General features: G+C 33.5%; 1 protein-coding gene across 12 annotated transcripts in view; it reads left to right on the top strand.

Moving 5' to 3' along the window:
- The window catches only part of Ssbp2 (single stranded DNA binding protein 2), a 324,265-nt gene that overhangs the window by 77,854 nt on the left and 218,834 nt on the right, over nt 1-27,577 (top strand). For 7 of the 12 annotated variants that reach the window (XM_048800214.1, XM_048800216.1, XM_048800213.1 and 4 more), the window contains exons 2-3: nt 6,613-6,685; nt 24,776-24,837. In XM_048800214.1, coding sequence (XP_048656171.1) covers nt 6,613-6,685; nt 24,776-24,837 — 135 coding nt within the window. Of the gene's footprint in view, nt 1-6,606; nt 6,686-11,337; nt 11,369-13,075; nt 13,222-15,705; nt 15,800-24,775; nt 24,838-27,577 lie in introns of those variants that run through there. The other 5 variants (XM_048800218.1, XM_048800217.1, XM_048800220.1 and 2 more) reach the window with 5 other exon arrangements.

Here is a 27,577-nt window from a genome sequence, read left to right as displayed (position 1 = left end):
CAATTTTAAAAATTATTTCTTTTGTTTCAATTTCATCTCTGATTTTAATCATTTCCTGTCTTCTGCTGCTTTAGGTATTGATTTGTTCTTCTTTTTCTAGGGCTTTGAGATGTAATGTTAAGTAATTTATTTGTTGACTTTTTCTTCTTTTAAGTAATGAACTCCATGCAATGAACTTTCCTCTTAGAACTGCTTTTATAGTGTCCCAGAGATTTTGATATGTTGTATCTGTGTTCTCATTCACCTCTAAAATTTTTAAAATCTCCTCTTTGATGTCTTCTTCAACCCATTGTTCATTCAGTAACATTATTTAGTCTCCAGGTGTTGGAGTGGATTTTATTTTTTATTTTATCATTGATTTCTAATTTCAGTCCATTATGATCTGATAGAATGCAAGGTAGTATCTCTACTTTTTTGTATTTTCTGAGAGTTGCTTTGTGGCGTAGTATATTGTCTGTTTTAGAGAAGGATCCATGTGCTGCTGAGAAGAACGTGTATTCTTTTGCTGAAAGATGAAATATTCTATATATGTCAGTTAAGTCTAAGTTATTGATTGTATTATTGAGTTCTGTAGTTTCTTTGTTCAGCTTTTGTTTGAAAGATCTATCTAGTGATTAAAGAGGTGTGTTAAAGTTACTCAAAATTATTGTGTTATGGTCTGTTTGACTCTTGAACTTGAGAAGTTTGTTTGATAAACATAGATGCTTCATTATTTGGGGCATATATATTTATAATTGTTAAGTCTTGTTGGTATATGGTTCCCTTGAGCATTATGTAGCATCCTTCTTGACTGACTTTAGTTTGAAGTCTACTTTATTTGATATGAGGACGGCAACCCCTGCTTGCTTCTGTAGTCCATGTGATTGGTATGATTTTTCCCAACCCTTCACCTTCAGTCTGTGGATGTCTTTTCCTGAGATGAGTCTCTTGGAGACAGCATATTGTTGGGTCTTTTTTTTGATCCAATCTGCTAGTCTATGTCTTTTGATTGGTGAGTTTAGGTCATTAACATTCAGGGTTATTATTGTGACATGATTTTTATTCCTAGCCCTTTTTGTTTATTTTTGGTATTTAATGTGACTTGGTTTCTCCTCTGATCAGATTTTCCTTTAGTGTAATACCCCCCTCTGCTGATTTTCATTATTGTTTTTCATTTCCTCTTCTTGGAATATTTTGCTGAGGATGTTCTGTAGTATAGGCTTTCTAGTTGTAAATTCTTTTAATTTTTGTTTATCATGGAAGGTTTTCATGTCATCATGAAATCTAAAGCTTAGTTTTGCTGGATATAAGATTCTTGTTGGGATTCATTTTCTTTCAGAGCTAGGTATATGTTGTTCCAAGGTCTCCTGGCTTTGAGGATCTGGGTTGAAAAATCTCCTGAGATACGAATTGGTCACCCCCTATATGTGATCTGATTCCTCTCTCTTGTGGCTTTTAAGATTCTATCCTTATTCTGTATGGTAGGCATTTTCATTCTAATGTGCCTTGGTGTAGATCTGTTGTAATTTTGTACATCTGGTGTCCTGTAAGCCTCTTGTATTTGGTTTTCCAATTGTTCTTCATGCTTGGGAAATTTTCTGATATTATCTCATTGATGAGAGCATTCCTTTGGTTTGAAACTCTGTGCTTTCCTCTATCCCAATAACTCTTAGATTTGGTCTTTTGATGCTGTCCCATAATTTTTGGATGTTCTGTTCATGGTTTTCTACTGTCTTCACGGTGTGACCAACTTATTTTCCATATTGTATACTTTGTCTTCATTATCTGACGTTCTTTCTTCCAAGTGATCTAGTCTGTTGGTTATGCTTTCTATTGAGTTCTTAATTTGATTTATTGTGTCCTTCATTTCAAGGATATCTCACTGTTTGTTTTTCAGAGTCTCTATCTCTCTCTTGAAGTAATCTTTTGCAACCTCTATTTGCTCTTTTTTTTCTCTTTGTTGGAGTGATCAATTTTTGCCTGTATTTGCTCATTTAGGTCATTCACAGGTCATTTTAATTATGAACCTTCTGAACTCCTCTGACATTTCATCAACTTCACTGTTCATGGATTCTGTTATTATAGTGTCCTGGTTTTGGGGCACTTTCCTCCTTTGTTTTTTCATGTTGTCTATGTGTCTTCCTTTCTTGCACTGTGGATCTGAGATATTACAGTTTTTCCCTATATTCTTGTACTACCTGTGCAGATTGTTTGTACCTCACCTTGATGTTGGGTTTCCAGACCCTGCTGTTGTCGCTCAATGTATTCTACTGCTTCCCTGGACCTGGGTCCTGTGCAAGTTGGCATGGGTGTATGTGGGCCTGTGGGCTTGGCCTAGAGTAGCCTGCTGGTTGGAAGCGGCAATCCTGCACAAGAGGCTAGGATCTGGCAGGTATCTGCCCAGCTGGTGGAGGAGTGGACTGGGCCTACTGTGAGCCTGGGTCCCACGCAGGCTGGTGTTAATTTTATATGATTTTTGAAGGGGCAGTCAGCTGTTTAATGTTTGACATTTAAAAAAAATTTTCATGCATCTCTAATCCTCTTTTAATTGTAAATTTAAAATATAACAAATCTCATTTTTGTTACAGTCATGTGTCACATAAAATTAAGTGGGATTTCCCCATTCTTCTTTTAATAGATCACAAGGTTAGACTGTAGATTTTAAATTATTCAATTTTAAATTATAAATCAAAATTATAGATTTGGAATTACTGAAGACTAGTTGAAGGAAATTGGCTCTGTTTGACTGGAAATTGATAGAATTTGAATTGTGGTATTTTATCATTGTTGATTTTCCATTCTGTGTACTATGTAGTTGTGAGTGCATGTGTGAGTAATTGAAAGATAGTAAGTTTAGTGTATATAACTTGCATAAGTCAAATGTAATTATTACTTAGAGGAAGCTCCCAGTGGACTTCCCTTTTGGCTCCTCTCTATGTTCTTCTCATTTTAATATCTACCTTTAAAGCTTAGGCACCTGTGGTGACCAGGGAATAAAGAAGTTATTGAGTTATATCAGATGATATACTTTGTATTTCTGTCTTTGTTTTTTTTCTTTCTCAAATTTTTGTCCATGATTTTGATAACTCAATCACTGATATGCAGTTCAAAATAGAATGAAATGAAGATAATTTGAAGATGTATGACCCATGAATCAGATATACCTTTTCTTTAGTAAGTGTGATATGGTGGTGGTGGTGGTGACAATCATGGAGGAGGAGGAGGAGGAGAAAGAGGATAAGATGATGATGATCTGGGTCTGTTTTTTGCTATCAGCTCTCACCATATGATTGTTAATTTTTCTATGTATTTAGATTATATTATAAGCTATTAGATTGACTAGCTATACTTTATCAAAAGTACTTCAATTTCTAAAGATAATAAAAAGGAAAAAGAAATATTAATTCAAAAGTATATACTATTTAAATATCAGTAAATTCAATATTTATCTAAAATTTTTCCCTTTTTAGTAGAAATTGAATCCAAATAAAATGTTACCTTCTTACGTTTGGTGATCTTATGTCACTGGATAAGGGAGCATGCTTTGATTTAACTGCATGGATGGAAAAATGTCACTTTCCATTTTCCTGAAATCATTTGTGTTCAAATAGTATCTTTTACTTCAGGGTTTTTCTTATAGAACTTTCTGGACATTCTAATTTCTGGTGACTTCAGGATTTTTGTTGTGGGGAGCTAATATAAGTACATAGCATTTGTAGCTGAAGCTGATAGCTCTTGCTATTGCTGTGTGGAGTTCCTCAGGAGCAGGAAGTGGGACAGAAAGGAATGTTGAATGTGGGAGAAATTGTGGCATTAGAAATCATTACATCACTTTGTAATACATTATTGGATGTAGGATAACTGAAATTATAATTGTTATTATTTAATGTACTAATTCTTTTAGCAATACAAGGAAAGTGTTATTCTTTCCATTTGACAAATGAGGAAACTGAGATTCAGAGAAAATGTATTTTGCCTAAGTAAACATAGGTACCATAAAAACATAAAGAAAGTGAATTTAATTTTGGACATGGTCAATTTTAAGAGAGAAACATCTTGTTAGAAACTTCACACAGTAATTTGGAGAAGCAGATTTGGAACTTGGGACAGAGGATAAAGTGAAAGGGATAAGTTTGGGAAATTCTGTGCACAGAGTTGATAATTAAAATACCGGAGAATTGCTGGTTATGTTATGGAGTCATCACAGCAGTAGAGTTAATTAGGTGTTCACCCATGCATTGTTTCCTGCCACTCTTTTTGGAAGATAGGTCCTAACTATCTAGAAGCATTAATCTTGTTCAGAGGAGCTTGCAAAACATAGATAGATGAGGTGGCATTATAGATAGATTTTCTTAGCCTGGTTCCATTCCATCACCCTGTCTGCAATGATGAGCTACCACAGTATAGATTCTAAGGTAACAGAGTGGGCATACACCCAGGGAAGGTGCTTCAGAGTCTCATGTTATTTGAAACCCTTTCCCCTATTGATTCTGAGCCTTTTCCAATACATTTTTTTTTTTCTCTTTAAGACTCACTGCCTAGATCCAGAGAGGAAGAAAGTGGGGATTATTGCTTGTAATTGTATTTGTAATTGTTGGAAAAGTGAAATTACTTAATTCATTTGTTTTACCAATAAAAGAGCTTATTAATGTTTATAAATTATTAAGTATACGAGTAGTAAGGTTTTGATAAGTGACATGATTAAAGAGAAAAATCCATATTTTTTGCTTGTAATTAGATATTATTTTTGTTTTTTAAATAGGAAAAATAGAAGAAATTTATTAGTGCCTTTACTATCATAAGGAAGAGATTACAAATTATAAAGAAGTAAGAAGTAACTCACTTGACTTTAAGTAATGGGGTTTATTGAAAGGACACAGCAATAATTGTGCTATGCCTTAATTGTTCTGATGTCCGTCCTCTTTCCCAAGTCCCATTATGGTGATCATGCTTCGTTCTGTCTCTTACTTTCAAATTCCCAAACTTGGTGGAACAACCTTATTGTTTTGTTTCTAACATAGACCCCTATTGTAGTGTAAACCATTGATTAGTTTCTGGGCCCAAGGCTTTGCAAACTGCAAGGAATTACTTGAAGTTGTTTCTTCTCACTTGGGCAGTAGGGCAGCACTGCCACTGGCAGGCAATTTTGAGGCTTTACTGTCTAGTCAGGAAGATTTTACAATTTTTTCTTTCCCAGTAAAATTTGCCATGATGGTCAGTGAATAGGATGATAGGGTGGGAATGGTTAGTGGAGAGGCAGGTGTGTGGTATATATCTGAAGAATGTGTGCCAAGAATTACCAGCAGAAATATTTGTTTGAAACTACAGGGGCATTCAGATTCTTGTCTCCTTTCTGATGCACTCTGAGGTTGAGTCACTTCCACTGGGAGACACAGCTTCTGAAAACAGCAAAAACCATATCATATGTGTTAGGGTAGGGAAAAAAAGTTGAGAAGTACTGATCTAGGAAATGTTATTGAATTTGAAAAGAAATGGGAAAATGAATGAGGAAAGAATTACATGGACAGAGCACCTTATTTTGCACTGGGTTTCTTTGTGTAACAGATGCATGATATGTTGTCATGAAAATGAAGAACATTATCACTTTTGCAAATGCCATCAATCTTTAACAATCAAAAATTCGCTTGGCAAGAGAAGTGGTGCAGTATACAGAATTGTGGTTATTGTTACATTGTATTGTTTACTGTAAACCCAACCCAATATTGGTAAATATAGTGTAGCAGAAACTGAACTGTTGTGAGCTATCTGGGCATCCGTCCAAGATATCATTAAAAATACTGCCTCAGACTAATTTGGGTTTATGAATAATATTTTAACAGCTCAACTGAAATTGAGCCACATGGTGTAGCTTAAAAACACTGAATCCACAAGATAGTAAGAGTAGTGTTGAGTGTATACTACACACTCAATATTATATATTTGAGCAATAAATTTATATGTAATTTTGTATTAACCTTTAAGCCATAAATGCCCACACACTTAATATGATGTTATTTTTGAAGTTTACATAATGCTGTAGTTTTTTAATGAATTTGAATGTGTTATAGACTAAAAAATTAATTGATCTAACAATCAAACCTGAACAATAAGGAGAGGTTGCTAAAAAAGTGGAAATTCAACACAAATTTTGGCATATGGTTCTGCACACAACTAGGGTTTACATTAGTATTTACCGTAAAGATGGAAGGAAATAAATTGTTGGAAAAGTGAAATAACTTAATTTATTTGTTTTACCAATAAAAGAATTTTACTTTAAGAGCTTATTAATGTTTATCTATAAATTATTAAGTATAGAATGAGCAGTAAGGTTTTGATAAGTGAGATGATTAAAGAGAAAAATCCATATTTAGATATTTCTTTACCCCAAAATATGTATTTGTCTTTTTCATTTTTTGCTGTTTTAATTAGTTTAAATTCTTTCTGAACATAAATGTATAAATTCCCATTAAAATTGTACAGGAAGGATTTATTTTCTTTCACTGTTAGCATATAAAATATTTTTGCTGTGGCAGTATATAAAATATTTTTGCTGTGGAATGGAAAGATGTTCATTATTTAAAGAATGAATTTTACATATTTCTCTTCTCAATAAATGTTTTATTCATTTTCCAGGTTAGCACTCTATGTATATGAATATCTGCTCCATGTAGGAGCTCAGAAATCGGCCCAAACATTTTTATCAGAGGTATGTTTTATATATTTTTTGTATTGTATTTTGATTTCTTATATAAATGAATGAAAAATATACTTTTAACAATTATTTGAAAAAATTGATTGTTATATATTATACAGTGAATGCTCAGTTATCAATATGTGTAATATAGGCCTTGTAGATTATATATAAGGATTTTTAGTATCCCCAAATGCCATTTCTATGCCACTCATTAGCCTAGTCACCTTGCATGACAACCAATAATCAAGAAAGAAAATTTGCTTAAAAAACCACCATACCTCTAGTTTTAACAATCTTATTTTGTCATTTTTCACAATTTTGGAAAATGTGGTTTTTATTTGCTTTTATTTTGCATAGATAATAGTCCATTGCTTTAAAAATATTTTGATAATCTCATTTTGACGACTTTTTAATCTTTCTCTTCTCCTTTACTTTTTTCAGCTTTGAATTTAAACTTTCTTACACTGATACATTTTCTTCAAACTATATTATAATGAGGGATGACGAGGATATTGAGTTTTGTTATGTGGTAGGCACATAATATGCCAAAGTACATTACATATGTTACTTCTAATTCTTTATTTTATTAGAATTTTATAGTTATACTTAGTGTTTGGGTTCATCTCTACAAACTCATAAATGCATGGAATTTGATCACAATTATAATCCTCCCTTATCCCTTCCACTTTTCCTTCCCGTTCTCCTTCCCCTCTCCCGTATTCCTTCCTCTACTCTGCTACACTTCCTTTCACTTGTCTCTTGATTTATGTTTGGTTGGTTCTTTCCACCTATGTATAAAGGTGAAGTTCTCTGTGATATATTTACATATGCACATAACATGATTTAAAAAAAATTTTAGTTGTAGGTGGACACGATACCTTTACAGATATATATATTGCTGAGGATCCTACCACTGAGCTACAACCCCAGCTCACATAACATGACTTTTAAAGAATTCATTCTGCATTGCCTCCCCTTATCTATCCCTGCACTTTGTCTGTCTCTCTTTCTCTTTTTTTTGGGGGGGGCAGGGTGTGGGGTTCAGGGGATTGAACTCAGGGGCATTCAGCCACTGAGCCACATCCCCAACCCTGCTTTGTATTTTATTTAGAGACAGAGTCTCATTGAGTTGCTTAGTGCCTTTCTGTTGCTGAGCCTGTCTTTGAACTCATGATCCTCCTGCCTTAGCCTTCCAAGCCATTGGGTTTACAGGCATGTGCCACCAAGTCTGTCTCTTGATCTCCTTCTGCGTTATGGATTTTCCCTATATCTTTATGTTATACAATCCTGTGCTCCCCCTTTCTTTTATTTTACTCTAGCTTCTGCATAAGAGAGCAAACATTTGACCTTTGAGTTTTGGACTTTGGCTTATTTCACTTAGCATGATATTCTCCATTTCTATCCTTTTACTAGCAGATGCCATAATTTCATTCTTCTTTATGGCTGAGTAGAACTTCATTTTGTGTGTGTGTGTGTGTGTGTGTGTATCTCACAGTATTTATTTATATATATATATGTATATATATATATATATGTATATATATATATATATATATATATATATATATATATACACACACACACACACATACATATATATATATATGTATATAAAATCAATCACAGTTTTTTAATCCATTCATCTACTGATGGGTACCTGAGTTGATTCCGTAAATTATCTGTTGTGAATTGTGCTGCAATAAATTTTGAGTTGCTGTCATCATGGTAGCACTCCAATTTTAGATATTTTGGGAAAATATCAAGGAGTGGGATAACTGGGTCATATGGTGGTTCTATTTCTAGTTTTTTGAGGATTCTTCATAGTGCCTTCCAGAGTGGTTGAACTAGTCTGCAGTCCTGCTAACAATGTATAAGTATACCTTTTCCCCCACAACATCACCTGCATTTATTATTGTTTGTATTCTTGATCATTGCTATTCTGACTGGAGTAAGAGAAAATCTTAATGTGTTTTCAGTTTGAATTTCCCTGATTGCTAAAGATGTTGAACATTTTTTTCATATGTTTGTTGGCTGTTTGTGTTTCTTCTTTTGAGAAGTTTCTACTTAGTTCTTTTGCCTATTTATTGATCAGGGTTTTTTTTTTATATTAAGGTTTTTGAATTCTTCATATATTCTGGGTGTTAATCTCCAATTGGAGGAGTATCTGGCCAAGATTTTCTCCCATTCTGTAGGATCTCTCTCCATGCTCTTAATTATTTCCTCTGCTATACAGAAGCTTTTTAGTTTGATGGTATCTCACATATTGATTCTTGGTTTTGTTTTTTGTACTTTGGGGGTCTTGTTAAGGCACTCGGTGCCAGCACCTATATGATAAAGCATTAACCTTATGTTTTCTTCTATGTTGTAAGACTTCTGGTCTAATTCCTAAATCTTTGATACATTTTGATTTGAGTTTTGTGAAAGTTGAGAGATAAGGATCTAGTTTCATTTTCTACTCTATCCAGTTATCCTAGCACCATTTGTTAAAAAGATTGTCTTTTCTCCAAAATATATTTTTGGCATGCTTGTCAAATATCAGATGGCTTTTGGTATGCGGATTTGTCTCTGTGTCTTCATGTTGCATTGGTCATTATGTCTATTTTTATGCCAATACTGTGGTGTTTTTGTTTTTGTTTTTACTAGTGTTCTTTAGTATAATTTCAGATCAGGTATTGTGAAGCCTCCTGCTTTTCTTTTCTTGCTTAGTATTGCTTTGGCTCTTCTGGGTTTCTTATTCTTCCAAATGAATTTAAGAATCATTTTTGCTAATTCTGTGAAGAATGTTATTGGTATTTTGATTGAATTGAATCTGTATATTCTTTTGGGAGTATGGTCATTTTTATAATATTGACTCTGTCTATCTAGGAACATGGGATGTGTTTCCATATTTTAAGGTTTTCTTCAATTTCTTTTCCTATTTGTATCCAAAGTGATTTGGCAAGAAAAGGAAATCAAAGGGATACAAATAGGAAAAGAAAAAGACAAACTATCTTTGTTTCTTGACACTATATCTAGAAAACTCAAAAAACTATACCAGAAGACTTCTAGAGTTATGAGTTTAGCAAAGTAGCAGGATACAAGATCAACTCCCATAAATCAATAGTTTTCCTATACTCCAACGGTTGATTCAGCTGAGGAAGAAATCAGAAAAACCATCCCATTACAATAACCTCAAAAAAATTTAATACTTGGAAATTTAACTAAGGAGATAAAGAGCTTTACAATGAAAATTCTTGAATACTGAGGAAAGAAATTGCATCTTTCTCTGGTTTTACTTCATATAATATATTTGGGAGTGTTCCTTCCCTTTCAATTTCATGAAATAATTTTAGAAAGACTAGTGCTAGTTCTTCTGTAAAAGTTTGGTAGAACTCAGCTAAGAATCCATCTGTTTCTGGGCTTTTCTCTTTCAGGAGGCTTTTAATTGCTATTTCAATCTCATTATTTGATATTGGTCTGTTTGGGCTTTCTGTATCTTTATAATTCAATTTGAGCAGGTCATATGGGCTTAGAAATTTGTTAGTGTCTTCCAGATTTTCCAGTTTATTGGAATATAGATTTCAAAATAGATTCTGATAATCCTTTGGATTTCAGAAGGGTCTGTGGTGATATTTCCTTTTTCACCTCTGTTCTTGTTGATTTGGGTCTTCACTCTCTTTTCTTTTGGTTAGTTTGATTAAAGGTATGTCCACCTTATTTATATTTTCAATGAACCAACTCTTTGTTACATTTATCCTATGTATTGATTTTTTATTCTCAATTTCATTGATTTTGGCTCTGATCTTAATTATTTCCTATATTCTACTGATTTTGGAATTTGTTCTTTTTCTAAGGCCTTCAGGTAGAACATAATCTTATTTATTTGGGATCTCTCTAATTTTTTAATATAGGCATTCAGTGCTATAAATTTGCCTGTTAGAACTTCTTTCATAGTGTCCCAAGAATTTTGCTATGTTATATCTCTGTTCTTATTTATTTCTAAGAATTTCTTTCTCATTTCTTTTTTGATACACCCTTCATTTAAGAGAATATTATTCAATCTCCATGTGTTTATGTAGTTTCTATTATTTTCCTTTTTAAAAGTTTTTGATGGTTCTTTTTAAACATTTGTTTATTTATACACAGTCCTGAGAATCAAACCCAGTGTCTCACACATGCTAGACAAGTGCTCTACCACTGAGCTCTACCACAAAGCTGCGGATTTGTAGCATTAGTCCATTATGATCTGATAAGATACATGGAATTATGTTGATTTTTAAAAAATAATTGCTAAGACTTGTTTTGTGGCCTAGAATATGATGTATTTTAGAAAAAGTTCCATGTGCAGCTGAGAAGAACATGAATTCAATAGTTTTGGGATGGAATAATATAAAAATATATTAGGTCCATTTGATTTAGAGTATTATTTAGGTTGGAGATATCTTTATTAATTTTGTATTTTGATGGCCTGTCTGTTGGTAGTAAGGGTGTGTTGAAATTACCCAGTATTATTGTGTTGGAGTCTATGTGGGATTTATTCAGTTTCATGGAGGTTTTATTTTATTTAAAAAGTTTTTGAAAATTTAATTGGGTGTATTAACTTGTGGGGCATTGTGTAAGATCATTATCTCTTCTTGTTGGATAATTCCCTTTCTAGGTTGTAGTTGCATTCTTTGTCTTTTCAGATTAATATTTGCTTGAAATCGGCTTTGTCAGGTAAGAATAGCCACTCTGGCTTGTTTTAGTGGTCTGTATGCAAGAAATATTTTTTGCCTTCCTTTTACCTGTGGATGTCTTTGCTTATAAGATGAGTCTCTTGTAAATAGCATACTGTTGGATCTTGTTTTTTGATCCATTCTGCTAATCCGTGTCTTTTAGTTGGGGAGTTGAGACCATTAACATTCAACGTTAGTATGGATATGTGTTTGTGGTTTCCTGCCATTTTGAATGACATAAGTGATTTTGAAGTGACCCAATCTCTTTCCAGCCCCTCTTAGAAGAAGCTGTATTTTATCCTGTCTTGATTATCATTTGGTGGGTTATTACTTTACTGAACATCCTCTGGGAGCTTTGGGAATTGTCTTTTAGTTCCTTTGTGTGCAGTTTGAATATTCTTTATAATGATGGATTGGTGCTTATAATTTCTTTTAGTTTATTTCTGTCATGGAAAGGTTTTATGTACCTCTGGAATTTGAAAGTGAAATTTGCTGTATATAATAACTATGGCTGGCAGTTACTTTCTTTTAGGGCTTGGATTTTCTCATTCCAGGCCCTTCTTGATTTTAGGATGTGGACTGAGAAACCAGAAGTGAACTTTATTGGTTTGTCTCTAAATATGACCTGATGTTTTTCTCTTGCAGCTTTTAATATTCTTCCCTTATTTTCTATGTTAGGCATTTTGACTATAATATGTTGTAATGAACTTCTCATTTAAATAGGTCTATTTAGAGTCCTGTAAGCCTCTTGTATTTAGATGTATATCTGATTTCTGATATGGGAAAAGTTTTTTGTAACTATCTCATTGAAAATGTTCTTTATGTCTTTAGTTTGTATCGTCATGTTCACTATATCCCAATGATTCTCAGGTTTGGTTTTTTTAATGTTGTCTCAGAGGTCTTGTATATTCTGGTCATAGTCTATATTTTTTCCCCTTTATTCATTCTGTGTACTCAAGATCATCTAGCCTGTCTTCAAGGTCTGAAATTCTGTCTTCAAGGGCTGAGGTTTTATTTTATATGCAGTCTAATATGTTAGTGATACCTTCAAGTGAAATTTTAATTTGATTAATCATGTCTTTCATTTCTAGGAGTTCTGCTTGGTTTCTTTTCATTGTTTCTATTTATTAATTAAAGTTGTCTTTCATCTCCTCTAATTGTGTTTGATTGTGCTAGCAGCTTGTGTTTGCCTGCTTATACCATAAAGTTTCTCTCATCTGGAATTTCCTCAGTGCTGTGTTCCTATAACTGCTCTCTTAATTCCTTCCTTAGGTCTTCTTTTAGATCACTGAACATTTTAATAGTCAGTTTTTAAATAATCTTTTGCTGGGATTTCATCCATCTCATTATCAGTGGGATCCTTTGTTGGGGGATTGTGGATTTTGGAGAGAGATTTTATTTGTCTGTTTCCTCATGTTTTCAACTAGTGCATCAGTTGAGGTGGATTTCCCTACCTCTTTTTTTTTTTTTTTGAGAGAGAGAGATGGGGGGGGAGAATTTTTTAATATTTATTTTTTAGTTTTCCGTGGACACAACATCTTTGTTTGTATGTGGTGCTGAGGCTCGAACCCGGGCTGCATGCATGCCAGGCGAGCATACTACAGCTTGAGCCACATCCCCAGCCCTCCCTACCTCTTTATATGAATATCCTTTTGTGTGTAATTCTCTTATTTATTCTGGGACTTCTCTCTTTTTTTGATGTGTGTAGATGCTACAGGGTGGGACCTGAAGTCCTTCTCAGACTTGTCCTTCTTGGTTTGGGGCTTTTGTCTCCTCATTTGAGTTGGAGTAATTTTATGGCTGAGGAGGAGTAGACTGTGTGTGGATTGAGATTCACTGCTGCTTGATTGAGATGTGAGTATTTCTCAGCTGTGGGATATCTACTCTGTGATTTTGAAGTGACCCAATCTCTTTCCAGCCCCTCTTAGAAGAAGCGGGGAGCCAGGAGTGGCACTAATGTCAGCAACAGATGTACAACTTTATATTAAATGTCCTTTGTGATAATATTTGCTATCTCTTTGGGAAGCTGTACACCTAAGTTGAGTGCTTTGGTCTTGAGCCAGGTACAACTTGGAGTACAGCTTTCCTCTACTCTGACATCTTCAAAATCCCCTCTAATTCTTGTAAATTTCTAAGAAATTTACAAGGCATATTATTGCTGTTTTATTGATTAGAACAATATAACTCAGAGCATTTATATAACTGTGTCATAGTTACACAGCTTAGTGAATTATAGCCACTAGCTGTATATGAATTTTGAGCACTTGAAATATAACTAATGAAATTGATAAGTGCTATGTTTTAAAGTAAACTTTACATTTTAAGGCTTATTTTGAACAAATAATATAAAGTATCATCATTACATTTAAAAAATTTGGCCACATATTAATATTTTGGATATATTGAATAAAAATGATTACTAAAATTAATTTTATCTTATTACTTAATATGGATATTTAAAAATTTACAATGGCATAAGTGATCTTATTTGTAGCCCATGTTTGTATTTCTATTGGACAGTGCTACTTGAAATCACATTTTGTCTAGTGATCTTATGAGTGTAGCCTTACCACATCAGGGATACAAAGGCAACCCATTGCCCATAATGCCCTGAATGGCTTTCTTGAGATTAAGTTGCTCCCCAGACATAAAGTTAAGGAATAATCCTATTTCTAGTTTATGTGAATTAGCCAGCCCTATTTGGAAATTAGGAATTTTAGAGGTTTGGTCTTAACATATCACTAATTAATAAATTAATTAATTAATGAAGATCTCTAAAACATTTTTTTCTGTTCAAGGGTTTCTATATAAATGTCATACTTTGGTATTTTATTTTACTAGGCAATATTTTGGCAGTCTGTCTATTAAAGTCCAAATGAATGGATATTATTCTCTTACATTATAGAAAACTTACAATGTGTTTGGGAGTGGAGTGGTTTAATTAAAGGGACCAAAGAGGATTTCATCTTTCGTTATAGGATTTTTTACACACTTAAATATATATGCAAATATGCATTATTTTATATCATTTAAACATATAAATGTTGAAAATATGTTCTCTTAAATTATCTGCATTTAGAGAGGGAAGCCTGGAGATAGATTTGTGATAACTCATTGCTGAGAACACCCCAGCATTTTTATTGATTTCAGTTGGTTAAATTTTAATAGCTTGCTATTTCCTCCCTCACATTTTAAATTTCTGCAATATACAGCTGCTTGTGTTTGCATGTACCATAAAGTTTCTGTCATCTGGGCTTTCCTCAGTGGTATGTTCCTTCTGCCTAAGTTCTTCTTCCCTTCTCTTCTCAAAAAGCTTAGAAATCCCTCTTCTTAGGTAGGCTTTCTTCGGCTCTTTTTCTAAGCTGATAGTGCATTTTGCTAGGGCTGGTACATGAAGACCTTTGCATACTATGCTAGGAAGTTTGCACTTTATCTTCTTGGTCAAATGGACATTTCAAAAGTTTTAAAGTAAAAGAATAACAATGTCTATACTCTGATGTCTATGTGACCTTATTTCTTACAAATGGAGAGTTTAAAAAAGAGAATATAATATTTTAGAGCTCTATACACTACTTGCTCTGTCTTAATTTTTCTTGGATCATGTAGAAGTGTAAGGCTGCTTGTTGTAGAATAACTTATTAACCAGTTTAGCCTTGCAGGGCTCTCTTGTCTCCCTAGATTCTCCCTAGTCTATTCCCAGGTTTTTACCTCATTCAGAACTGTTACACAAAGAACTTAAAATAGGGAGACATACTTATTTGTATTGATTATTGTGGTAAAAAGGAAATGATTGAAATGACACCAATTATTTAGAAATCAAATGTTCTCACTCTGGTTCAAGGAGAAAGATAGAATACTTCTTTCAACTTTGACATTCTCCCTCCGGATATGAATGAATGTGATGTTTAATGAGCTCCTCTAACTGAGGATTTACTGTTTCTTTTACTTGTATGGGCTGGCTCATTGTTATGGGTGAAGTTGTGAGAAGTTCAAATTGGAAATCCAGGCATCATCTCAACACGCAAGATGTGATTCTCTACAGCCTGATCTTTCACTTGGGCTTAGCCTTTCTAGAAGTGCCCTTGACTTAGTCAGTCAAAAATTGGAATGTTCTTGATGGGTTTTGTTATTGGTTAGAAGAGTGGAGGACATAATTATTATTAGCTCAGCTCTTTTTTTTCTTAATTAAAAAAAAAGATAGCATTGAACTAACAGTAGAAATCAAATCATTTCTCCGAATTTCATTCTTTTGATGTTTTCTTTGATTTATGAAAGGTTTTAAAGCACTACCTGTATCCTAAATATAGTTTGTCTGACTTTTCATTTTCTTACCCCTAGGGAGAGACTCATTTTTTTTTTAAAGAAATATGCTCAACACAGAGACCTTCTTCTGCTTTATTAACTTTCAACATTCAGAAACTAAAAAAAGAGTGTAAGAAATCTTTCCAATTTTATATCAACTTGTTTCGTAACTTTGAATTCATTAGGAGCTATCTTTTTTTTTCTAGTTATATTGTTTTCTTTTTTGTAATTTATTTTTTATTTTGCAGTGCTGGGGATCAAACCTGGGGCCTTGATCATGCCAAGCAAGTGCTCTACCACTGAACCATATCCACAGCCCTAGTTATATTGTTTTAATACACAAAGAATCCATGTTTGTTGCTGAAATTTTTCATGGTATTTATGCTACAGAATGAGGTTGAATAGCCTTAACAAATAAAATTAAGAATTGGAATGTTGAAGAGATTATAGATTCTTTCTTTACCTTCATTTTCTTTTACTTGTTTATGATACATTACTGTCCCTTTTTGTCATAAATTAATCACATTTGCCTGAAATAGAAACTTAAAAACATCTAGTAGATTGGTTCTTCAGATTGTATTAGGATTGCTAAGGTATTGAACACCATAGACTCCAAAAGTCTGTTCTGTCTTTCACCTATATGAAAAGAGTAAATAAAGTTATTATTTCTAAACTTGTTTCTTCAACTTGAATTTGGAGGCAATAGAGTGTACTGTGTAAGAGTAATACCTTTGGGTCAGACTTTCTGGATTTGAATTACATTTTACATTTTTCTTACTAACTTGGTTTTCTTAATTATAGAAAGAAGATAATCATAATAATGCTTCTGAATTATGCTAAGGTTTAAATGAATTAATGTACATAAATTGCTTAGCATAGTTCCTGGCAGGTAGTAAATGCCCCAAGGTGTTATTTTTTTTAAAATTTGTGACTAATATTTTTCTGTCTAGTGTAGTTTCTTTTTTTAGAGTCAAGTGTAAATATATATCCTACCCATACATGTATGCACCACCTATCATTTGGATGGCCCACAGTCTTCCTACCTTTTGATATTATCCTTTCTATCAAAATAGCTTCTGCCCTAGTCCCTAATATTGTAGGCTGTCAAGTTTTCTCCAACTTCTCTGAGCCTTACTTGGAGGCACTTGGGGATCTCTTGTTACAATTTCTTGCTCTTGTTGAGTATTGTTTCCATTCTGTTACTCTCTCTTAAGGCTAATCCCTTTTTAATGTCTGAAATTTTGTTTCCTTCATAACTTCAAAGCTCTATTACCTCACTGCTCTTGTATATAAAGGATTCTTATAGAAGGTCAGGGGATAACTGAAAAAAAATCAAGCATTGTATGGGTAACAGCATTAGCTTGAATATTAGACACAACTCATATTAATTTTTTTGATATTGCCACAAAGAGTTTCTCACTAGCTATTTTCCTGTGGGGGCAATTTGCCTCTAATCTTATTGACACCTTGAAACTTCTCCCATTTTCTCTTTTTCTGAATCCCCCTGGATACCCAAAAGTTCTTTCTGAGATACCATTATCAGCCTCCTAAATTCTTATATAAAGAATAATAAGAATTATGTAGAATAACAAGTGTTACTTAGCTTTTTGTTGCTGTGACCTGACAGAACAACTGAGAGGAGGAAAGGTTTATTTTGAGCTCACATTTTCAGAGATTTAGTCCATGGTCAGCCGACTTAAATGCTTTGGGCCCAAAGTGAGGCAGAACATGATGGCAGAAGGGCATGGTGGAAAAATGATACTCTGTTCAAGGTAGCTAGGAAGCAGGGGGCAGGTTTATTTATTGTTTTATTTATTTATTTATTTTGGTACCAGGTATTGAACCCAGGGGCACTTAACCACTAAGCCACATCCCCAACCCTTATTATTATTTTTTTAATTTTTATATTTTGAGACAGCCCTAAGTTCTAAATTGCTTTCCTCTCATACTATTCTTGAGGCTGGCTTTGAATTTGCAATCCTCCTGCCTCAGCCTTTTGAACCACTGGGATTATAGATGTGTGCCACAATGCTTGGCAGAAGATAAACCCTTTTAGGGCATGCCCCCAGTGACTCATCTGTTATATTTACCATACTGTCTGTCCATTCAAACTAGAGTAAACGGATTAGATTACAGTCTCATAACCTAATCATTTCAGCTTTGAATATTCCTATATTAACATTGGAGCTTTTGGGGGTCACCTCATAATTCAGCTCATAACATTGAGTATTTGTTTAGCTTTTTATAATTCTTTCCTCTCATACTATTCCTAAGGACCTCTGTTTTTATGGATCAAAGAATAGAACCAAAAAAGAAAACAAAAATAAAAAAGGATTCATTATGGAGTTTTCCCTGTAAAAAACATTTTCCTTCAAGAGGGTGTCTTCTTTCCTTCTTAAGCAAACAGCACTGCCCAGTGAAACTTTCTGTAATTATGGAAGTGATACTTGCTTTCTAATAAGGTCCCTATTAATTTTAGGTAACTGTTTAGTACTCGACATGTGGCTGGTGCAAATAAGGAATATTAAGTTAACAATTTTAAATTATGGAAGCCACATGTGAATAATAGGTATTATGTTAAATAACTCAGTTTTAGATTATCTACTTTAAAGTATAGTCAGACTTCTTTTCCTGTTAAACTTATATTGATTTTAATTTTTGAATTGAGATATAAAATATTTTACTTAAATTTTATTTTTTTAATTTACATTTAGTTTAGTGTGTAGATGTACTCATACATGGAATATTTTAGAAAATCTGTGGGAATGTTAGGTTGTATCTAAGTTAGAAATCTTAGCAAATTTATCTTGGAACAAATTTGTATATAGGTATACAGAGTCTTCTTTATCCTTTTATGGTAGTAAAAGGATTTCTGAATATTCATTCAAATTCAAAAACTATTGTGAAGGATTCAGCAATACTTTGAAAAGTTTGGATCCCATGAGTTTCTAACCTGCTACTGTGCTGTTAGAGATGTTGTTGAAATGGGTTTGGATCTGCCAAAAAGTACTATATTGACAGGGCCAGAACTGCCAAAAAGTGCAGCAGCAACAAAAGCTTCACTTTTGAAGCCAGAGAAAGGAAGTTTCTCTTCTTCCTCCTGACTTTTGATCTCTTGCTAGTGTCTCCTGATGTCAGAATTTAACAGGAAGCCAGTTGGCAAGGAGAATAAGAAATATAATTTCCAGAATCCCAGCTCTAAGTATAGAATGGAGTGTACAGAAAGGTGGATGTGGAGGTGAGAGACAATACATAAATTATTAGTAGCAGCATACCTCTCCAGAAGCAAATAAAGATGAAAAGTTAAGCAAATGTGTTTGCTTAACTTTTGTGTGCACAAGTGAGCACACCTATTTATGTTTGTATCATTTTTTTTTCTTTGCACAGATGTTAGTTTATAATACACATTGTTCTAACTTTTGATTGTTTTGTTTCTTGTTAGATTTTAGAAATTGTTTTATATTGATTCATTAAATGTCACAATTCTCCTTTTATGGTCATAGAATATTTCATTCTATGAAATGTGCTGTGATATATATTTCATCAAGCCCCTACTGATGGAAATTAGGTTATATCCTGTCTTTCACAATTATAAATAATGCTTTAATGAACTCTTTCATATATATGAAAAAATACATATGTACATATATAAATGTAACGCATCTGACTATATTTATATATGATAGGATAAATTACTAGAATAATTGCCATATCAGATAATATATAATTTATAATTACCTTGAGGCATATTTGTCTTCAATATATCTTGTTCATGATTCAGTGTTTGGTCTGAGTAGAAATGCTAAAAATGCTAGATCTTTTGATAGAGACAGCATAATTATAGACAAAGAACTCTAATGCTGAAATATGACAGATGAATGGGTCTCAAGATGTATATAAAAGTCACAGGAGAATACAGCCTGTAGCTAGTCCAATGATAGAAGGAAGAGAGGTTGATAGTTCAACAGGAAATAGCCTTTTGGGGGAGGAAATACACATTGGGATTGCTATAATGGAAAAAGAAAAACTGGATAATGGGGGAGAACTTGTTGGCATAGATGCCACTCAAACATTTAACTAAGCCTGAAGTCTATGAAGCAATACAACAGAAAATACCTCTTCATAAATAACAGGAAAATTATTTCTGAAGGGCTGGGGCTGTGGCTCAAGCGGTAACACGCTCGCCTGGCATGTGCGGGGCACTGGGTTCGATCCTCAGCACCACATAAAAATAAAAATAAAGATGTGTCCACCGAAAACTGAAAAATAAATATAAAAAAATTCTCTCTCTCTTTCTCTCTCTCTCTCTAAAAAATTGTTTCTGAAATGACAATTGGAATTTAGGAGTATTTTTTGTCTATTTTTCAATACTACCAATCATCAATGCATGTTTATTAAAAAAATAACTACAGATGAATAAAATTTTAAAATGGAACTAACTCTCTGTTATCCTTTTTTACATTCATCCAATAGTATACACACGCATCAAAACTTAGAATCACTGTTGGTGAATATTTCTCAGATTTTTTCTAATTTCCATTTTTTTCTAAGAATGCTTCAATAAATATGGCTTAGTTTTCTACAGGGCAGGGTTAAACTTGTTTTGAGTACCATTTCATGCTTTCTGTAAACAAGTAATACCTAGAACAGAGATTTATTTGGAGGCATCAATACCATTTGCTATAGAAACATATTTCCATGTAGACCCATCTCTTCTTTGCAAATATTTAAAGCATAGCTTTACTTGTTTTTCATTCAATAACTATAAAAGGATGGCTTTTCTGTTCAATATGATGGATCAATGTTCTAGCTGCTCCTGGCACAGATTTGTAATTTAAGGTGAAAAAGATGAATTCTACTCACTATATAGTAAAAAAGAAAATGTTATGAGGCAGAAAGCAATGATGAATGTGAAGCATTTTGAGTTTCTTTTAAGGAATAATAATATGTAATATTTTAAAAATACACACGGATTGTCTTCAGACTTCCTCACATAAAAGACCATATCAAATATAAACCATACAGGTAGTTTCTTAGAATATTTTATCTCCTGAAATAGCTTGTGATTGGTGGTGGATGTGCATGAGGGAGACTGTTTAGTGACTGATGTGTTGCAGTGGGACTTGTTAGACTATGAGTCTAATCCTACTGCCAGCATACCCTGGCACTGAGACCTAGTTATGTCACTTTAACTGCTCCATAAGTCATCTCACATTCTTCTTTTAATTAAAAGCAGTAATTAATTAGCAATGTTTGCTTTATTTTATTAGTATATTATGCAAAGTCAAAATGAACTGAGATGAAATATAAGAACACTGCTTTGAAAAACTTTGTGTTCATATGATTAGGTTGATTTCAGTGATAAGGAATATTAGTGTGTGGGGGATGCATTTGTGAGGTCCCATTCTTATGCCCTTTCAGTGAGACATAAGTTAATGTAAGGCAAAAGATTAAGAGAAGAATGAGACAGGGTTTGACTAAATTATGCTTTCATCAGGACAGCAGAGTTTCATTTCTCTTAAGTTTTAATTTTAGTCAGCTTTTCTTCTGCTTTGACCAAAAGACCTGAGAAGAACAATTTTAAGGAGGAAAATTTTATTTTGGTGCTTACAGTTTCAGAGGTCTCAGTCTATAGACAGCCAGCTCCATTCTTCAGAACTCAAGGCCAGGCAAGAACATCATGGTGGAAGAGTGTGGTAGAGGCAAGCAGCTGAAGACACTATACCAGGAAGCAGAGAGAGCAAGCTCTGCTCAATAGGACAAAATATATTCCCCAAAGGCACGCCCCCAGGGACCCACCTCCTCTAGCCAAACCCTACCATACCAGCCCACAGTTACCACTCAGTTAATCCCTATCAATGGATTAATTCATGGATTGGGTTAAAACTCTCATAACTCAATCATTTCACCTCTAAACCTTCTTGCATTGCCTCACACATGAGCTTGTGGGGGACACCTTACATCCAAACCATAACAAATCTCACTAAGTATTGTTACTTATTTTTTAGGAACCAATAAGACACAGTGTTAATCAACTAAAATAATCAAATAAAAAAAATTGACATATACGTACAAGGTAACATATATGTACAAATATTTGTGTTATTTTTAAGGAGAATTCAAATTAGGGTCTGACTTATATAACATGTCCTAGTTTATTGTTCATATTTAGTATTTCTAACTTCATTAATTACTGGAAATTCTTAATTTAATACTCTTAAAATGGTTATCACATTTCTAATCTTTGGAAAAAGTTTGTATTTTGAGAACAAATTACATGTCTACTTCAAAGTTCTCATTGCATTATATTTATGTAATTAAGAACTCTAAAAAATGCTTCAGTGATAGTAATGGTACTTAAGGCTTTGATCTCTTCCTTTAAGTTGCCATCCCTCCCCATTTAGGACCACTTTTTGAGTTTATTTTATGTTTTACAATTTTGATTTTTTTAAGTCCTTTGGGGATAAAATAACTGAGTTCTTTCATAGCAGATGATATAAAGAATTGGCTGACTTTTTTTTGAAATATATGATTATATTTGTTTACTTTTTCAAAATGTTAAGGACCTTTGAACAAATTGTGCTGCTTGGGGTATTGTTAAACCACTTTTTATTATTTTAACTAAAAAAAAAAACAAGGAACATACTTATACATAGAGTTTATTGTGAGGCATTTCTGGATCTTATTATTTAAAACTATGAACTAACTTCATTATTTTCCTCTTTTTTCTATGCCCCTTTACTGCTTTGTCTCCCTCTGTACCATTTGTAATCTTCTAGTATAAACACAATTTGCCCCCTTCCCCTTTTAATTAGTTTATGATCTACCTTCCTACAAAGCATAATCCTGAAGAAAGGGATTTTTATTGTTTGTGTTCACTGCTATCCAGTGCTTTGAAAAGATACCATATAAATGCCCATACAGATTTCAAAATTCCAAATTTACTTTGTAAAACGTACTTAGTCTGAATTTTTAATTTTTGAGAGATATTGACTTTATTTTAAATTTTTGTAATGGTGAACTCAAAGTCATCTGAAATATAAATACTTGGAAAGTTAATATCACCTTGTTTTTTGTTTAAAAAAAACTCTTACTTCATTCATAACCTATAAAATTAGAAATTTGTTTTAAAATGCAATCCTTAAGGTATAACTTAGTCTACATATTTAAAGCCCAGTCTCTTGAAAATTCCTCAGTCAGTGGTGATAACTGATGTTCATATTGATGATTTTGATATGCCTTAAGATCCTGAAATGCCTTTTGATTCACCAAAAGGAAGGAAGGAACAATGGAAGGCAGGCAGGCAGGCAGACTTCAAATGTTAAGTTCTCCTAGAGAACATTATATTAAGCGAAATAAGTCAGGCATAGAAAAACAAATACTACATGTCCTCACTTATATATGGAAGCTAAACAAAAAGTTGATCTGGTAGAAGTAGTGATCCTGGATGGGTGTAGGGAAGGCAAGGATGGAGAAAGGATAGTTAATAGGTACAAGGGTGCAGTTGGACAAGAGGAACAACTTCTAATGTTCTAAAGCACTGTAGGATAACTACAGTTGACAACAATTAATTGGATATTTCAAAATAGCTAGTAGAAAGTATTTTGAATGTTTCCAACACAAAGAAATGATAAATGTTTGATGTGAAATGTAATACCAGTTATCATGATCTTACCATTACATGCTATATACATCAATTGACATAGCACACTGTATTACATAAGTATGCAATTATCTTGTGTCAATTTATTTTTTTTAAAGCTGGGTTCTCTTTAGATTGATTTCCTTTTTGTTATCTGAATACATGGTAAATCAACTAAATCGAACACAAATTCCAAAAATTTTAAAATAAATAACAGCTTAATTTGTTTAAATGATTAACATTTTACTGCTTCCATTTATATCAGTTTCAACTCTAATTGCTGTTTTTCCTAGTTGTACATATGATTTCCACCAAGGTATTTTATACTGTTTTGATGAGTAAGTAAAAATTGTTTGGCACATACCTAAATACTTGAATATTTATCACTGGAGTTTTGTGAGTACTGGTGACACTGATGCTGGAATAAATTTTTATAGCATTGCTTTTCTAGGTAAAAGAAAAAATAACCACAGTAGCTAACAGTTATCAGGCATTTACTGTGTCAGTCACTCTAAGTGATTTTCATGTACTAACCAGTTTATTCCTTACAGCAACCCTTGGAAGTAGGTAACTACTATTATCCCTTTTTATAGATGAGGAAGTGGAGGCACAGAAGACTTAAGTAACTTCCCTCAGCTCAGACAGCTAATATATATGAAAGCTAAATTTATGCCCATGCCTAATTCTGCTTAAAAAGAATATATTTTTAATATTTTATTTTATAGGGGGCCATGGGGTGGTGGTATATCAACCAAGATACAGATATACTAATTAAAAGAACATTAAATGTTTCAACAGAATATAATATGGGGAAATACAGGTTTAAGAAAACAAGGAACTGCAGAATGTATGAAGTTATATAAATCAATAATTGCCACAAGTAAGCAATAGGGCTGATGGATCAAAATAAAGAAGTGTGGTTATCAGAATATTAGAGGGAAAACCTCCACAGCTGAGTCTTAAACTTCTAAGGAAAGACAACTTTCTGGCTATAAGGCCCCACTGAGCTTATGAGGTACCAAGCATCTCAAATTGCACAGAAAGGTGGATTTGGAGTTAAGAGAAGAGCCTAATAACTTGTATAATGGGAAGCAAATTCAGGGAAATAATGGCAACATCTTCTCTCATAGACTAATTCAGTTTACAAATCACTATGTAAAATCAGTACTAGAAAAACTCCAGCAAAGAATAATGTGAAAAAGATGAAAAACATTAAATTTACCTTTTAAAATGGGAAAAATAGGGGCTGGGGTTGTGACTTGGCAGTGGAGATCTCGCCTAGCACATGTGAGGCCCTGGGTTCGATCCTCAGCACCACATAAAAGATGAGTAAATGAAATAGAGATATTGTGTCCAATTACAACTAAAAAATAAAAAATAAAAAAAATGGGAAAAATATTGTTTTGTATTATGTATGGGAAAAAGTATTAGGAAAGTATTTAATATCTTTTTTATTCATTTTAGATAAGATGGGAAAAAAACATCACATTGGGGGAACCACCAGGATTCTTACATTCTTGGTGGTGGTAAGTATCTTTTATTCCATTTTTACTACATTGATAATGCATTTCAGTAGACTTGCACTATACTTGTTTATATTTCATGCTTCTCTTTCAATTTTTACTTTCTAAAATTGTTATTTGAAAGCCAGCACTTTTAAAAGCAAAACTCAAAACTAGCGTTAGTGTTTTTTGACTTAAAGATGTTACTATTTAGTCAAGATGGAATTGAAACAACTATGTGGAATCTCCAACTGTAAGTATGATTATCGTATTTGTTTGTTAGGACTGCCATAACAAAATATCAGAGAACGAATGGCTTATACACAGTCAGGAGGACAGAAGTCTAAGATCAAGGTGATAGAATGACTGGTTTCTAATGAGGGCCCTCTCTTAGGCTTGTAGACAGTCACCTTCTCACTATGACTTTACATGATAGGGGGAGAGAAAGAAAGAAAGCTTTTTGTGTCTCTTCTTAGAAGGGCACTATTCCCACAATGAAGGTCATACCTTTGTGACCACAACCAAATGTAATTATCTATCAAAGGTCCACTTCAAAATAAATTTGAAAGTTAGGACTTCAACACATGAATGTGGACGAGGTATATAATTCAGTCCATAGCAGATTTCCTTTTTTTACTTGCAGTGGCAAATGAGGATTGTACTTTTTTTTTTGATTCTCTGCTCACTGACTATGTATAAGGTTGCTGTCTGTGAAGAGGCATATTAAATTGTCATAATGCTAGACCACTTCATAAGCTTCAGAACACCATTCCTGTTTCTCCCTTGAAGCCTCACTTTTCCTCTTGAGGGATTGGGAATGGGAGATAATAATTTGATTGGCTAATCCTATTCCAAAATAATAGCCATCCATCAAATGGAAAATTTCTAAGAAAAAGAGGGGAATAAATTACAAATAAGCAGGCACTGAAACAAATTTATCTTCATTTTCTCAAGATGTAAAAGCGTATTCATGAGAAATGGTTTCCTGATAAAGTGCTAAGCAGATACTGAACTATTCATATGTATTTTTGTTTCTTGCTTGCTTTGAAGATCACAATTTTATATTTCTTTACATTTCTGCCATATGGGTGGTAACTTTTAAGTTTTATTTATTCATATGCTTTGAGCAAATTTCTCTTTGCAATCTTAGTAAAATTTATTTATTGCATACTGTCAACAAATATTTATCGAATCCTTGTATGTATCAGGTGCTATACGAGATACTGTGGACACACCAGTGAATAAAATGGGTACACATCCTTCCCCTATTGTTGATGACAATCTATTGAGGAAAACAAATAGCTCAATAAGCAGTAAGAAAGAAATGTTTTATGGGATGTTCAGAATACCATCTAGCACATACTGAATACATTTCACCTAGAGAAGCTTTTATCTAAGCCAAGATTTTAAGTATATAGGGAGTTACTCAGAGAGACATGAAGAGATAAAGAAGAGGAATTTTCTGGGTCAATCCTATGATGTTTGAAGAGGAGGGGTAGGCAGAAAGAGTATAGCATGTAGAAAGAATGGAAAGAATTTCAGTGTGTTGGAAATTGAGGTGATAGATGATTAGGGATGAGTCTGGAGACAGAAACTGGGAGTTTGAATTTACTTATAAAGTCAATCCATGCAGGTAAGTTTTTCAGCAGGAGAGTATTCATCTTAGAGTAATGTATCTTAATATCATTGTAGTTATATAGAGTAGAAAATGGATGGAACATGAATCAATCCAGAAGTAGAGAAGTACTTAGAAAGCTATTTCAGTGAGAAGAGAATGGTTACCTCAGCTAGTGTATAATCAATGAGTAGCAAGAGAAGTGGAAGGATGTGGAAGATGTAAGTGTTGAAATAGCATTGACAGGATTTGGTGAAAAGTTCAGCTTTGTGGGCATGCTGGAAGTACATGGCATCCTGGTGGAGATTTGATGTAGGCAGCTGGTTAGGTATATCTGATATGTAAAAGAAAGAAAGATGGGTAAATGGTATTTCCCATGTGTGAGGAGAAAAAATGGACTTTGTATAAAAAATTTGCATACTTAACATTTAAGAGGTGAGGAGGAAGAATAGGCTACAAAGGAGACAGAAGACCCAACTAAAGAGGTAGGAAGAAAACCAGGAAAGTGTACCATCAGAGATACCAACAATAAGGGAGGGTTTTGAGAAAGAAAAAAATGTTTAAAAATGTCAACTGTGGCTGAAAGGTAGAATAATAGGAGTGGATATGTCCTTTCTGGACTTAGAGAAAAGGTTATTGTTGACTTGTGCAAAATGAGAAATGAGGGCTGGGGTTGTAGCTCAGTGGCAGAGAGCTTGCCTAGCACGTGTGAGGAGAAAAAAGAAAAAGAACGAAAAGGAGAAAAAAGTTTAAAAGTGTCAACTCTGCAACTCTGGCTAAAAGGTACAATAACAGGAGAAGCATTTCCTGTTTATTGCCTTGTACACTAATCTCTCAGCGTCTTCTTTAAAAGAAGAAAACAAAAATTCTTTTCTAGTGCCATGAATGTGGTTACTTAGTACATTATTTAATGCCATCATCTTTTTAATCTCCTGAAAGCATTCCTTACTAGAAGTCCTGTGGTGAATTGCACATGGTCAGTTGTGGTTGTGGGTTTCCCCTGTTTGTCTCACGTACATATGGCAGGAGCAGGTGCAATTGTTTGGTTGAGAATTCTTCCTGTATTTAGAACAACGGTTCATTACAGTTAAGCATCATCAGAAGTGCTGTGTTTGGGGGTTTTAGGACTGATCTCTTATATGATATTAT

Source organism: Marmota marmota, unplaced genomic scaffold (genome assembly GCF_001458135.2).
Source record: "Marmota marmota marmota unplaced genomic scaffold, marMar, whole genome shotgun sequence".
NCBI lineage: Eukaryota > Metazoa > Chordata > Mammalia > Rodentia > Sciuridae > Marmota > Marmota marmota.
Note: the sequence above shows the minus strand (reverse complement) of the source record. Positions and strands in the feature narration are given on the sequence as shown.